Source organism: Notothenia rossii (assembly GCF_949606895.1).
Source record: "Notothenia rossii genome assembly, contig: scaffold_570, whole genome shotgun sequence".
NCBI lineage: Eukaryota > Metazoa > Chordata > Actinopteri > Perciformes > Nototheniidae > Notothenia > Notothenia rossii.
In genome coordinates, this window is record NW_027639494.1 from 1,654 (window position 1) to 18,106 (window position 16,453).

General features: G+C 40.1%; 1 protein-coding gene across 1 annotated transcript; it reads left to right on the forward strand.

Annotated features, from left to right (window-relative positions):
• Positions 1 to 731: 731 nt before the first annotated feature.
• Positions 732 to 13,811, forward strand: thsd4 (thrombospondin type 1 domain containing 4; the record flags this gene model as incomplete). Its single annotated transcript, XM_079696076.1, has 9 exons — positions 732 to 907; positions 1,438 to 1,531; positions 1,620 to 1,817; positions 3,406 to 3,535; positions 4,075 to 4,279; positions 6,333 to 6,506; positions 9,916 to 10,089; positions 12,799 to 12,978; positions 13,667 to 13,811. Coding segments are annotated over 9 exons (1,476 nt in total), but the record flags the coding sequence as incomplete, so codon positions are not given.
• Between the last annotated feature and the right edge of the window lie 2,642 nt (positions 13,812 to 16,453).

The window sequence follows — 16,453 nt, forward strand, 5'->3', positions numbered from 1 at the left end:
AGGTGGGAAGTAGTGGAGTACAAATACTTTGTTACTGTACTTAAGTAAGTTTTTCCGGTATAAGTACTTTACTCCACTACTTATTTTCTGACGACTTTTTACTTTTACTTCTTACACTTTGAACCCAAATACCTGTACTTTCTACTTCTTACATGTTGAACTCAAATACCTGTACTTTCTACTTCTCTCATTTTCCAAACAGGCTGGTTCCTTTTGTTTGAATGTGTGTTTGGTGGCGTGATCATTATTATTTAGAGTCATTGCGTGCCTATTGATTTGAACACGATCCGTGTATCCATCATTTCCTGGTCTTCTCTAAAGAAGAGGGACCAATTTTCATTTCATTTCATTTCAAACCTTTATTTAGACAGATTGGTCCCTTGAGATCATCGATCTCATTTACAAGGGAGACCTGCATCATTTAGTTCCACATGAAATATAAAAACTGAATGAAAACGTTGTCATGTTGCCGTTGTTCAGCATGGAAACATTCATTAGCTAACAATGACATTATTGTTCTATTAATATAAAGGGAGGTCAGGTACTCTTTAAAACAGCTGCTAGTTATGGGTACTTTTTACTGAAGTACATTTCAAAGCCTCTTTACTTTGACTTGAGTAAAGAAGTTTAGTCAGTACTTCTACTTTTACCAGAGTATTTTTAAACACGAGTCTCTGTACTTCTACTTGAGTAAAGGACGTGTGTACTTTTGCCATCTCTGTTTCTCTCAGCTCTCCGCAGCCGATCGGGGCGATCCATCATTAATGGAAACTGGGCGATCGACCGGCCAGGGAAGTATGAGGGAGCGGGAACCATGTTCACATACCGGCGCCCCAACGAGATCAGAAGCACCGCCGGAGAGTCCTTCCTCGCTGAAGGGCCCACAAACGAGATCCTGGACGTTTATGTAAGTCACAAATTAACACAGACCTTCAGATATCAACATACTGACTCTCCTTCTCTTATATTTACATTCACAAGCTTACATTTGGAATGACTTCTATTTAAATGAATGTCTCTAACTGTCGCTGATTAAGGTATAGCAAACACGGTTATTGTTGTGACTTTCCCGGGAAATAGCAAATCGCACACAGTTAGGGAAGCATGTCCATCATCAAGCAGGTCGGTCTGCCAGAGAGGAAAACACTGCCACCACCTCTTAGATGATTAGTCAACAAGGTTGTTTTGGTTTTTGATTTTTTTATGCTGTTTTCATACTGAATAACTCATTTTATAAAGAAACGTTTGATCACACATCTAACAAACATAGGATTTAAAGTGGAGATTTTTTTCAATTATTTCCGCTTCGACCTAAGAAACTAAGATTTGTAATTAAATATTCCCTTTTTTTAATGGCACATATTATTGATGTACAACAACTCTTTAAATATTTGAAGGTAAAGGATATCATTTTATAATTGATCTTCTTTGCCTCAGATGATCTTCCAGCAGCCAAACCCTGGTATTCACTACGAGTACACAATCCCTGAGAAACCAGTGGATGCTCAGCCACCCAACCACAGACCAGAAGGTAAAAAGACCCCTGTTTACCCCCTGCTAACGGTTTTATACTAAAGCATTGTCTGACTGCTTGTCTAACTCATGCGTCTGTGTCTTAGGGAACGCTGTGAATGGACAGGGAGGATACGACCATCACAGAAACACTCACCAGGAAAACTACAACCCAGCAGGGGGGGGTCGGGACCCTCCTCGCCTCCCAGATAATCAGGTTCCTGCTGTGCAGCCGCCCAGACGCCCCAGAGACTACAACTGGAAGATGGCGGGAACTACAGAGTGCAGCGCCTCCTGTGGGAAAGGTCAGTATTTCCTCTGAAATCTCACACAATCATAACGGCCCGTCCACACGGCAGCTTTGAAAAAATCTTGAAAATCTTGGAGCTGGGCGTGTCTGAGAGCTTGGGCATTTTTCGCGACCAACAACCAATCACATGAATCTCCCGCCCCCGACATACAAAGCAAAAAACCCCGGGGATTTTATGCGAGCAATATATATATATATATATATAAACTCCCCAAACAGGCGAAAACCTACCAGTTTCACCCACTGTCTCTGCCACCTCCCTCCATGCCTGGTTCCTCCGGTTTGTATCCCGGTAAATAGTTCTGGTCGTAAAGAACCGGGTGATTTGATACCGTAATTTCTCGTTTGGAATATGAGGAAATGAACTGCGGTCTTGCTCTCCCAGCTTGCACGCGGTTTGATTGGCTAGCGCTTGTACTGTCAGATTTGCATGAACGGGATTTGATTGGCTGACGCTTCCAGCTCAGCTTCAAAAGTTGAACATTGCTCAACTTTTGAATCCTGAAAATCCTGAAAATCCTGTAAATCTTCGGTTTGCTTCCCCACAATGCAGTTCTGCGAAAAGCGAGGCAAAGTGACGTCATCCCCATTCAAAGTCAATGGGCAGAGAAACGTTGGAAGATTTTTTTTAACCTGCTGTGTGTGTAAATGAAACCTGAGGATGACAACAGTTACGATTTCATTGAAAACACGCAATTTGTATTTATTTAAAAAATGATTAACCTTCACCAAAGTGTTTTGTTGTTCGCTTGATTAAGTAAAAACATCTGGTCAGATTTTAAAGAAGTAGGCATTTCGAGCGATTACCCAAAATATGGTTTAAGCTTGCTGATTGGATGTTTTAGCCGCAATGCATGCTGGGATTTGGTGTTTATATGATATGAAATCGAAAAAACATTTAAAAATAAATAAATAATACTTAATTCCGAGTGTTCTTGCTTTTCTCTTTGAAAGTCATCACATAACGGCATTGTAATACACGGTTCGGCTGCATTACATATTACAGATCTGCCGTAGTTCTTTATTTATAGAGCCCTGATGAGAAGACCTTTGGAAAACTGGAAGAAATGCCACCGAAACTGAATACTTGACGTGGATCATAAATATATCAACAATTAAACAACATCTTCAATTTCTCTTCACACAATACGTCTCCTCGCAGTATCAACACTAATTCAGCTGACTTTTACATTTGATTTTAAAGACACTTAGTGAAAGGGTACAGCAAGGTCCAAGGAAGAACCAATAACATTTTAGAGGGCATCCGAATAATAGGATTCCCTTTCATGACATTTTGCTTTTGTGCTGCGTTCAAGTCGTGTCAGAATAATCGGAAACATGCCTTGCCGACTGGGAAATATAACTTGGAGCCTCCTCTTGAAAACATCTAGTAACTTGATGTTTAAAGGCAATGAAATACAACGTGCTTTATTCGTAGTGTGTGTGTTGTTTCTACTTAAAGCTAATGAACACACCATAGTTAGAAGAATGGCATCCACCATTTATTGGTTCCTTTGCTCTTTGTTTTCTATAAAAACAGACGTAGATTGATTAAACTATTCAGTGTTTCTGTGTGGTTTCAGGATTCAGATACTCCATCTTCAACTGCGTGTCCCGACTGAACCAGGGCCAGGTGTCCGAGGCTCTGTGTGACAGCAGCAGCAAACCCTCTCAACAGGAAGAGGCCTGCAACCTGCAGCCCTGCCCCGCATTGTGAGGGAACACACTCTCCTCACACACACTCTCCTAACACACTCTCCTCACAAACTCTCCTCACACACTCTCCTCACACACTCCTAACCAGAGATGGCAAAAGTTCACACATCCTTTACTCAAGTAGAAATACAGATACTCGTGTTTAAAAATACTCTGGTGAAAGTAGAAGTACTGACTAAACTTCTTTACTCAAGTCAAAGTAAAGAGGCTTTGAAATGTACTTCAGTAAAAAGTACCCATAACTACCAGCTGTTTTAAAGAGTACCTGACCTCCATTTATATTAATAGAACAATAACGTCATTGTTAGCTAATGAATGTTTCCATGCTTGACAAAGGCAAGATGACAACGTTTTCATTGGTCACACAAGTAAAACAGGAAACTGACAGACTGTGACTACTAAACAATAACAGAAAATAAACAAATAATGACAGAATACTGATCCCTACTCAAAGAGCAAGTTCACTCAAAGGAAAACACACTAATGTTATTTAATAATGGCTCTACATGTCTGCTCGTGTGCTTCCTCCCGAGCAGCTGGGACATTGGGGAGTGGTCAGAGTGCAGTACGATGTGCGGGCTGGGCACGCAGCACCGGCAGGTTTTGTGTCGGCAGATTTACGCCAACCGCACCCTGAACGTTCACACGAGCCGCTGCGAACACTTAGAACGACCGGAGATCACGAGCAGCTGCCAGCTGAAGATCTGCAGCGAGTGGCAGGTCCGCTCAGAGTGGAGCGCGGTGAGACATGCTTTTACTGACTGTTGTATACCTGTTTACAGATCTATACATATTTATCACTTCTCCTTACGCATACATATTGTTTACATTACAGTTTATTGCAATTACTTCCTATCAGTAATATATATTTTTTATGTTATACATGTTATATTTGATCATTTTTTACTTCTGCGCTTATTTATATATTAAAGGTCCCCTATCATACTGTTTTTCATCAATATATCACAGGTCTCAGATATATACAGAGCCTGTCTCTGATTGGCTGAAACACCAAACAGATGCAGCATTACCCATAATCCCCTCTGTTTCAGCCCTGTTTCCAAAGTGCTGATTCTCTGTCTGTTACTTTAGATGAAAAATAAGGAGCCCCTCTCCACACCCCTCTGAGAGAGATTTGGTTACAAAGAACTCAATGGTGCTCTAGGAGGAGATTCAGGTGATAAGGGGGGGGGGGGGGTTAGCTGGAGTACCTGGAGTCAGTGTTTGGTACTCCAACTTCTGGCTCCACTCAAAGTTATTTGATCAAGCCCTCTGTATCGCGAACGTCAACGGGGGGGGATAGTGGAGTACTTCGTGACCACAGAGCGTGAACGTTGTGATCAGCTGTTTTAGCGCAGTTCTCCAGTGAAGGGGGGGAGTCTCCCTCCGCAGCCGGTTGGCGTAGTTTTGGCACAAGTCTGTTGTACAGACCGACGTTAACAGCTGCCCCGTCTGTGCACACGGAGACCGGCTCTGTCGTCCGGTGATCTAACCGCCTTCTGGAAAAGCTTCACAAGTAGGTTGGTACGCAAATGCGCTTTGTGACACAAGTGACGGTACGCATTTCAGATTGTTGCCGCGCATGCGTACCACTTATTCGCACCCCTGGTTATGACATCATAAAGTGGCCAAAATCGGATCAGCTCATTTTCAGACAGGTTTTTATAGAAATGGATCAGGACAAAAATAATCTTTCTTCCTGAAACTTTCAGAGTCTCTTTCCACAGAGGGGACACATGTTGATGTAGAAGAGACATGAAGAAGAGGGGACACATGTTGATGTAGAAGAGACATGGAGAAGAGGGGACACATGTTGATGTAGAAGAGACATGGAGAAGAGGGGACACATGTTGATGTTGAAGAGACATGAAGAAGAGGGGACACATGTTGATGTAGAAGAGACATGAAGAAGAGGGGACACATGTTGATGTAGAAGAGACATGGAGAAGAGGGGACACATGTTGATGTAGAAGAGACATGAAGAAGAGGGGACACATGTTGATGTAGAAGAGACATGAGGAAGAGGGGACACATGCTGATGTAGAAGAGACATGAAGAAGAGGGGACACATGTTGATGTAGAAGAGACATGAAGAAAAGGGGACACATGTTGATGAAGATGAGACATGAAGAAGAGGGGACACATGTTGATGTAGAAGAGACATGGAGAAGAGGGGACACATGTTGATGTAGAACAGACATGAAGAAGAGGGGACACATGTTGATGTAGAAGAGACATGAAGAAGAGGGGACACATGTTGATGTATAAGAGACATGAAGAAGAGGGGACACATGTTGATGTAGAAGAGACATGAAGAAGAGGGGACACATGTTGATGTATAAGAGACATGAAGAAGAGGGGACACATGTTGATGTATAAGAGACATGAAGAAGAGGGGACACATGTTGATGTAGAACAGACATGAAGAAGAGGGGACACATGTTGATGTAGAAGAGACATGAAGAAGAGGGGACACATGTTGATGTATAAGAGACATGAAGAAGAGGGGACACATGTTGATGTAGAAGAGACATGAAGAAGAGGGGACACATGTTGATGTAGAGGAGACATGAAGAAGAGGGGACACATGTTGATGTATAAGAGACATGAAGAAGAGGGGACACATGTTGATGTAGAAGAGACATGAAGAAGAGGGGACACATGTTGATGTATGAAAGACAGGAAAAAGTGGATTTTACACAATAGGTGACCTTTAAAGAAACACAGTTGCATTTAACAACAAGGAGCAGTCACATCCCTCCACAGTGCTGACCCTGTGTCCTGTGTCTCTCAGTGCCCGGTGCCCTGTGGTCTGGGTCAGAGGTCACGAGAGGTTCGCTGTGTCAGCAACGTGGGCGACTTCGTTCCTGACGAGGAGTGCAACATGAATCTGAGGCCGTTCGATGTGGAGAACTGCGACATGGGGTCCTGCGCCAAAAGCTGGTTCTACACCGAGTGGGGGAACAGGGTGGGTCTCACTTTGATTCACTTCTAATAACAGTGGCAGTCATTTTATAGATGTGTCTTTAGCAGAGATGGCAAAAGTACACACATCCTTTACTCAAGTAGAAGTACAGATACTCGTGTTTAAAAATACTCTGGTGAAAGTAGAAGTACTAACTAAACTTCTTTACTCAAGTCAAAGTAAAGAGGCTTTGAAATGTACTTCAGTAAAAAGTACCCATAACTCCCAGCTGTTTTAAAGAGTACCTGACCTCCCTTTATATTCATAGAACAATAATGTCATTGTTAGCTAATGAATGTTTCCATGCTGAACAACGGCAACATGACAACGTTTTCATTGGTCCCTCTTCTTTAGAGAAGACCAGGAAATGATGGATACACGGATCGTGTTCAAATCAATAGGCACGCAATGACTCCAAATAATAATGATCACGCCACCAAACACACATTCAGACTAAAGGAACCAGCCTGTTTGGAAAATGTGAGAAGTAGAAAGTACAGGTATTTGTGTTCAACATGTAAGAAGTAGAAAGTACAGGTATTTGAGTTCAACATGTGAGAAGTAGAAAGTACAGGTATTTGTGTTCAACATGTAAGAAGTAGAAAGTACAGGTATTTGTGTTCAACATGTAAGAAGTAGAAAGTACAGGTATTTGAGTTCAACATGTAAGAAGTAGAAAGTTCATGTATTTGTGTTCAACATGTAAGAAGTAGAAAGTACAGGTATTTGAGTTCAACATGTAAGAAGTAGAAAGTTCATGTATTTGTGTTCAACATGTAAGAAGTAGAAAGTTCATGTATTTGTGTTCAACATGTAAGAAGTAGAAAGTTCAGGTATTTGTGTTCAACATGTAAGAAGTAGAAAGTACAGGTATTTGAGTTCAACATGTAAGAAGTAGAAAGTACAGGTATTTGTGTTCAACATGTAAGAAGTAGAAAGTACAGGTATTTGAGTTCAACATGTAAGAAGTAGAAAGTTCATGTATTTGTGTTCAACATGTAAGAAGTAGAAAGTTCATGTATTTGTGTTCAACATGTAAGAAGTAGAAAGTTCAGGTATTTGTGTTCAACATGTAAGAAGTAGAAAGTACAGGTATTTGTGTTCAACATGTAAGAAGTAGAAAGTTCAGGTATTTGTGTTCAACATGTAAGAAGTAGAAAGTACAGGTATTTGAGTTCAACATGTAAGAAGTAGAAAGTACAGGTATTTGTGTTCAACATGTAAGAAGTAGAAAGTTCAGGTATTAGTGTTCAACATGTAAGAAGTAGAAAGTACAGGTATTTGAGTTCAACATGTAAGAAGTAGAAAGTTCATGTATTTGTGTTCAACATGTAAGAAGTAGAAAGTTCATGTATTTGTGTTCAACATGTAAGAAGTAGAAAGTTCAGGTATTTGTGTTCAACATGTAAGAAGTAGAAAGTACAGGTATTTGTGTTCAACATGTAAGAAGTAGAAAGTACAGGTATTTGAGTTCAACATGTAAGAAGTAGAAAGTACAGGTATTTGTGTTCAACATGTAAGAAGTAGAAAGTACAGGTATTTGTGTTCAACATGTAAGAAGTAGAAAGTACAGGTATTTGAGTTCAACATGTAAGAAGTAGAAAGTTCATGTATTTGTGTTCAACATGTAAGAAGTAGAAAGTTCATGTATTTGTGTTCAACATGTAAGAAGTAGAAAGTACAGGTATTTGAGTTCAACATGTAAGAAGTAGAAAGTTCATGTATTTGAGTTCAACATGTAAGAAGTAGAAAGTTCATGTATTTGTGTTCAACATGTAAGAAGTAGAAAGTTCATGTATTTGTGTTCAACATGTAAGAAGTAGAAAGTTCAGGTATTTGAGTTCAACATGTAAGAAGTAGAAAGTACAGGTATTTGTGTTCAACATGTAAGAAGTAGAAAGTTCAGGTATTAGTGTTCAACATGTAAGAAGTAGAAAGTACAGGTATTTGAGTTCAACATGTAAGAAGTAGAAAGTTCATGTATTTGTGTTCAACATGTAAGAAGTAGAAAGTACAGGTATTTGTGTTCAAAATGTAAGAAGTAGAAAGTACAGGTATTTGTGTTCAACATGTAAGAAGTAGAAAGTTCAGGTATTTGGGTTCAACATGTAAGAAGTAGAAAGTACAGGTATTTGTGTTCAACATGTAAGAAGTAGAAAGTTCAGGTATTTGAGTTCAAAATGTAAGAAGTAGAAAGTTCAGGTATTTGAGTTCAAAATGTAAGAAGTAGAAAGTACAGGTATTTGAGTTCAACATGTAAGAAGTAGAAAGTTCAGGTATTTGAGTTCAAAATGTAAGAAGTAGAAAGTTCAGGTATTTGAGTTCAAAATGTAAGAAGTAGAAAGTTCAGGTATTTGTGTTCAACATGTAAGAAGTAGAAAGTACAGGTATCTGTGTTCAAAATGTAAGAAGTAAAAGTAAAAAGTCGTCAGAAAAATAAGTAGTGGAGTAAAGTACTGATACCAGAAACATGTACTTAAGTACAGTAACAAAGTATGTGTACTCCACTACTTCCCACCTCTGGTCTTTATGCATCCAAGATCTGTCTTTCAATCAGGATATTATATATTTGTTTTTAATATATATTCTGACAACCACAAAGACAACACATGTAGATTAATATTCACTGAATAGAGTGCCTTTATCACAAGTGGCAAGTATGAACATACAATAACTATTTGGCTAGAATATAAACATTGTGACATTGATGGAGATGCATGGAAAGAAATGTATTCAACTTTAAGGGGGTCCAAAATAAATGTTCACATTATCATTTACAGTTACTATTATATGCCATGTTTTGAGAGGGAAAATGAGATACCATGATTTATTCTAATCCAAAGTAGATTAAGACATTTGAACTGCAATATATATCGTTGGAAATCAGGCAGAACTGAAACTCAGTAAATCTGTATATATTGTAATACTGTATTGTATTTCAGTTTTGTCGCTTTTACTCAAAAAACTTACTTACTGATATACAGAGAACTCTCTGCTCCGTAGCTTCTCTTGGATTTACAATCTCACTGTACATTTGACATTTATATATCCAGTTTAATATTTAATATTCCATCTCTCACATACTTATGTATATATAATAACTTTTTTTTGTTTTTGTTAATTTGTAAATTCAACATTTATATTTTCTACTTTCTTGTTTATTTCTAGTCTTCTTAAATGTGTATTGTAATGCCATGTCTTTTATGCTGCTGCAACACAAACCAATCCCAATTTGGGATCAATAATCTTATTTTACCTTATCTTATAACTCATGCAAATGTGAGCTGCTCTACTGAAAAAGCTGTCTGAAGGCAGTGTACCTCGACACAAATACAAAGTGATGTGCTGAAATTGAAATACAAGTTTAAAAAGTGAAAGATATCAAATCAACCGCATGAATCCTTCTCCACAGTGCTCGGCTGAGTGTGGGATGGGTGTTCGGACGCGAGGAGTTCTCTGCCTCACGAACCACGTCAGCGGTCTCCCTCTGGAGGGCTGCGGCAGCGAGAGACCCCAAAACTCTCAGGTCTGCAACAGCGGAGCTTGTGAGAACCGCATCGAGTGGTTCACGGGCCCCTGGAGCCAGGTAGGAGGGAGAGAGTCAAGATTTAAAAGATTCAAAGATTCAAAAGGCTTTATTGTCTTGTACACATTACAGTACAGTGTAGATATGCCAATGAAAATCTGAAGTCCCAGGCTCAACCAACAATGCAATATAGATACAGTGTTTCCCCTAGGATGGAGTCATAGCAGCGGTGCTAAGGCACGTGGGCCCAGCATAATGTGAGCGCGGAGCACGTGGAATTTTTTAGCGTGTGGGAAGTGCGCCCCGCCCCTCCCTGTTTCTATGTGTCTGCCAGCACAAGAAAGGCTCTAGAGGCCAAGTACCAGGACCGGTTCTAGACAATTTGCCGCCCTAGGCGAGATTTTATATATAAAGAATAAATGAAAAATCTCTACAAAAGACAAATACTCTACAAAAACAGAAAGTTATTGACATAGGTAATATACATCAAAATGGCTTCAAATGTATTCAGTATTGTATGAACTTGTTTTAATTGGGGGTTGGACGTCACATCCTCTAGGGGGGTCCGGGGGTAACATTAAAAATGCTTCAATCTGGTGCACTTTTAGCAGAATTACTAGAGACCTGATCTAGGGGGTACAACTCTAAAACACCCATATGAAAAATATCAGATTATATTTGAATAATCAAATAAGTATGTGAACATAACCAATATTTTATTTTCTGTTTTTCATTCATATTTTATTTTACCTAGTTAACAGTTATTTATTTATGCATATTTTTGTATCTCTCCAACTTTAAACGATATTTTTGGATTACTGTCCTATAGTATACATGGGAATGATTTCAAACCTGTTTTTATTTATCCTAATAATTATAAAGGAGTGCCTTGGAAATATGTGTTTACATCATTTGTGGTCAAAACGTTTGAGACCCACTGAGACAACTTAGACTAAATTTAACTATCTAAATACTCAGAGAGTCCTTTACCTCACTGAGCCTCTCAGTCTGACAGGAGAGCTCTCCTCCACCCTGGTTGTAGAAACATCTACTTCTTATATCCGTTAGCGCAGCTAGCACCAGATTCTAATAACAACAGCGCCGGTACCAGTATGCCCTCTCCCTCTCTCCCACGCTCTCACGCTCGCATTTTGGCTGTGAGCTGCGGGCGCCTGATAAGCCAACATCCCCCACTTTCATCACTTACAGCGGCCATCGCACAGGGCAAATTAAACGTTTAACCGGGGTGAAAAGGGTGTTACATTTACTTAATTATGAATGTTGTTACATCAAGGCCAAAAATTAGGATGAGCGCCAACGGTCAAAAATGTTTTTTCCCCTCCCAGAGCTGCCAGCGCAGCGCCCCCCAGATCTGGCGCCCTAGGCGACCGCATATGTCGCCTATGCCAGAAATCGGCCCTGCCAGTACATACAGTGGCAATGTCTCAAGATTTAGCAAAAATACACCTTTATTGAACATACAGTAACACAAATAGTACAAATCCACATAACAAACAATCAAAAATGAAAAAGGGTCGCCACTTATTATTATTTTATAAAGGAAAAAAAGGTAAAATGTGTATATAGGAGAAACACTGAGATATATATAAGACATAACATGATGAAGCAATTTGAAAAAACTAGGAAAATAGTGCAAGAGGAAACAGAAGAGAAGTAGACCAATGTGCAAGTGATGCAGATGAAGTAAATCAAATCAGGTTTGATTTATAAAGCACATTTAAAAGCGATTTTTGGTCGAGCCAAAGTGCTGTACATGTAATAAAAACACATTACTACAATCGCAATAGAAGACAATAATTTACAACAGAAATATAAAAAACAAAAACACAGGGAATAGTCAGGAGTCGTGCTCCGCTCTGACTAGAAGGCCAGAGAGAAGAAGTGAGTCGTGAGCTGCTGCGAAGGCTCGTTGCCCTCGGGTTTTGAGCCTGGTCTTGGGGACTAAGCAGCAGCTGGTCAGCAGATCTTAAAGCTCTGGCTGGGGTGTAGCGATGGAGGACTTTGGCTATATAGGCCGGAGCCAGCCCATTTAGGGGCCGAATTGGAAGCCAGTGCAGTGAGGCCAGAATTGGGGTGATGTGGTCACGCTTTTTGTGGCCAGTGAGAAGACGCGCAGCTGCGTTCTGCACTAGCTGCAGGCGTCTAATTGAGGCCTGGTCCATACCTACAAACAGAGCTTTGCAATAGTCCAGTCTTGAGGTTGAAAAGGCATTAACAACCATTTCTAGGTCTTTAAAAGATAAATAGGACTTGGTTTTGGCCAATAGTCCTATTTTAAAAAAAAAAAATAAAAAAAAAAAGCAGGATTTTACTACGCTGCTGACTGTGTAAACTACATACATGTCAAAATAAATCAATACAATAAGCTAAATGTGCAGAGAATGTTGTCAGTGACCAAGTAAATACAGGAGTCTCCTGTATCACAATGTAAAATGAAATACAGGAAGTTGCACCAGGTTTATCTGGGACTTTATATTTACATGATATTGTCTGATTGTGTTATTGACGTGTGTGTGTGTGTGTGTGTGTGTGTGTGTGTGTGTGTGTGTGTGTGTGTGTGTGTGTGTGTGTGTGTGTGTGTGTGTGTGTGTGTGTGTGTGTGTGTGTGTGTGTGTGTGTGTGTGTGTGTGTGTGTGTGTGTGTGTGTGTGTGTGTGTGTGTGTGTGTGTGTGTGTGTGTGTGTGTGTGTGTGTGTGTGTGTGTGTGTGTGTGTGTGTGTGTGTGTGTGTGTGTGTGTGTGACTGACAGTGCTCAGCAGAGTGCGGTGCGGGCAGCCATCAGAGGGCCGTGGTGTGTTTGATGAAGTCAGAGGAAGGACTCTCCGTCGTTCCTCCGTACGAGTGCTCCTCTCTGGACCGACCCCTCGGCCAGCAGAGCTGCACCCTGAAGGCCTGCGGGGCGAAGTGGTTCCACACGGACTGGAGCGCTGTGAGTGACTTTTGAACCCTCTCCACTTTAATCAAATCTACTCCCTACTGCTCCTAATTACTGATCAATGGCCAGGGTTGATGATGTTGGTAGCTACCCTAATCCAGGGGTGTCCAAACCTTTTTCACCGAGGGCCACATACAGAAAAATATACGAAGGGTTTGGCGACTCACTAGAGGTATATCGTCTCATAAGTGAAGTTATAAGTCAGCAAAATCAATCAAATGTAGGTAAGTGACGCTTATGAGTGTTGGCAGCTCATAAAACAGAAGCCTCAGAGTGATTATCATAAGGAGAAATAGGAAGGGTGTATTTCAAGCTTGTTATGTAAATAAGTCATTGGGCTTATATCAACTAAGATATGTTAGAAAATGTTTCCAACTTTGATTGACTGAATTTATTTGAAAGTGGTCTTATTAACACAGGAATACTACGGTGTAATATATGTTTACATTTAAATTTAAGAAGTACAATATAAGACAAGCACAAGTTTCATTTGTGGGCCATATTCCATTTAACTTTCTGAATTTGCTGATGGCCGATTGAAAATGGTCCGCGGGCCGCATTTGGCCCCCGGGCCGTAGTTTGGACACCCCTGCAGAAAGTAGATTTAACAGTAGACAAAGTTTCATGGTTTGGTTTTATGAACTTTTGACTTACTGCTGTCTCCGACCCGTGTTTCTTCCAGTGTTCAAAAACCTGTGAGGGCGGTTTCCGTGTGCGGGAGGTTCGCTGCCTGTCGGACGACTCGCTGCCGAGTGACGCCTGTGATCAGAAACTGAAACCTGGAGGGCGAGAGGACTGCAGCCCGGAGCCCTGCACCCCAAACATAGGTCAGTCTTCTCTCCATCTGAAATGTTAAAAATGAGTTTTTAATATGATGTTTGCATCTTTGTGTGAGCATGAGGAGAGGAGGAGTTGTATAATGCTACTAGTGAGTGAACTAGAACATCCATAACATTAATCCGTCTGCAACTTACTAATTATTTATCTAATATATCATATTCCAATTACTTGTATTTATAAAACGGACAAGTCAAATCAAGCAATCTGATTGGTTCTTAGCCGTGATATACTGAGCGTATACCACGGGTAGAATTGTAAGTTACTTTTCACAACAAGTCAGTATCCCTCCGCGTCTGAGAAAAACAGTATACCGTTGGGCTGGAACAAGAAAGCAGCGGAGAAGTAACGGGGCAGAAAGCCTCATTTTTACGCAGCGGTCCAGAAATAGATATCAAACGGCAAAACATATTCAGTGTGCAGTTCCTTTGGCATTAGGGCAGGGATATCTAGATACTTTTGAAGGTTTAACATAATGAATTGTGCTAATTTTAAAGCAAGCAACGATGTTTTCAAATCTGTAATCAAAGAGGTCCGCAAAAACACTATCGACCAATCAGATTGCTTGATTTGACTTGTCAGTTTTATAAATATATTTAAATTTCCGTTACGAAACAAACTTACAAAGCATAAAATGGAAACATTTAAGATTAACTTCGACCTCTGGGGGGGTCTTACTATGAAGGAGTGGATTGAGCAGTGCCTATCTCCAGAAAAAAAAAGCACGACGGCATGCAGAGCTACGTGAGGAGCAGGTAGACCAACTGGAAAAGTAGCACCATTCAAAAGCTTTCTGATACGGGTCTTGAAAAAAAGTAGAGAAATGATGACCGTTAGTGGCCACAGGTGCGAAAGCTCTCTCCAGAGCTACTGGAAGCCCAATCTCGGGGACCGGAGAAAGTGGAGCAATATTCTCGCCACGCCAAGCAACAGCCTCGACCAACCTCAACCTGTACAAGTGACCACGTAAGCCATGCTACTGATGCCGGACAGTTTTTCAGTGGATGCACAATAAACAGCAACATACACATTAATGTAAATAAATAACCAAATAATGGATCAACGCTCTCTGTCTAATATGTTCGCCAGCTGTTAGTGTTGTTGCATAGCAACCACGTCGAACTATGTTTTGTGCAGAAGGCAACGGAGGGACTATTTTATTTTGAACATCATTATTTACTAATAAATACTATTTAAATTAGAGTGTGTATTTTTCTTTCATATTGCCACACTTGGTAACCGTTTTATAAAAGCAATAGCTCACTTCAGGCCGTGATATATGCTCATTATATCACAGCTAAGGGGCGTGGTTCGGCCCGACGCGATGAGCATATACCACGGCCTGTCGTGAGCTATTGCTTAAATAGACTCTTAAAGCACTACTTCTATTCTATTTTATTGTGTTTACTTGCACTATCTTATAAGTTGTATTTTGTTGCACTGTTAGAGAAGCCTGTGACCTAAGATTTCCATCGTCATGACTACACTGTAGCTATGTACAAATGGCAATAAAAGCCTTGAATCTTGATTGAGCAAGGTTTCAAAACCCAAACTGTTAGTTAGTAGAAGTCCGAGCAGCACTGGTTCCTTTACACAAGTAAACATATTAATGCAGTGTACAATACTCTTCATTTAAACATTAACTTAAGTTAAAGTACAAAAATATTAGCATCATAATGTACAAAAACTAAATTGCTCAATCTGCACGGACCATTAGAGAACAATTTATGTTTTTCAATCATAGGAATGTGAGCGAAGTGCATCCAAATTAAGTAGATAAATAAAAAGTATTTGAAAAAAGAGCTGGTTAAGGAGGATTTTTTAAATGTATTTGACAATAACGATAATGATAAATAATAAAGTCAAGCTTAATAAACATGATAAAGAATGTGTTGTTTATATTTCATATTAATAATCGGAATCTTCATATGAATAAAGTCATCAAATCAATGAAGTAAAAAGAACAATGGTTGGAATAGAAGTACAAAAGACCTCAAAGTTGTACTTCAGTATAGTACTTGAGTTAAGTTACTATCCAGTACTTTTGATACTGTATGGTTTAATTATTTCATACATCTAATCAAAACAAGCTAATCTTCCCTCTGTTTCCGATGAGAGATAAGTACTTCAACTGTAACGTGAATAATAGCAAGAAAAAGTACTTAAGAAATGAATACAGAATTTGAGTAAAAGTAGTCACTTTCCGCCACAGGTCCAGTTCTTTAAATATGGTTTAAATTATTTCATGCAGCCCCTGGGCTTAACAGGTTAACATATGGGGCCCTTTTTTCAAATGTGTTAAGAAGATAAAGTTCCCAATCATTCCTGATTAAACTTTTGCTTTTTGGAGGGGTCCCAACACTGGACGGGTTGCCGCGGGTGTCAGGGAATAACTCTGTATACATGTTTACCTTTCGCCCTCTGACGCAGCTGACCAGCCTTGGGCAGCATGCTACCTCCCTTAAGGAGGGGCTGCCCTGGCATTTTGTTGTTGTTGCCAGTTTGTGACCGGGCACCTCTCAGTCAGAGATAGTTATTGTTGTGGGACACCTGGAACACATCCTTCACGGGGTGTAGATGACTTCGAGCCATAAGCGACAACAACTGTGATCCAGTGTCCTCAGCTGTTTAG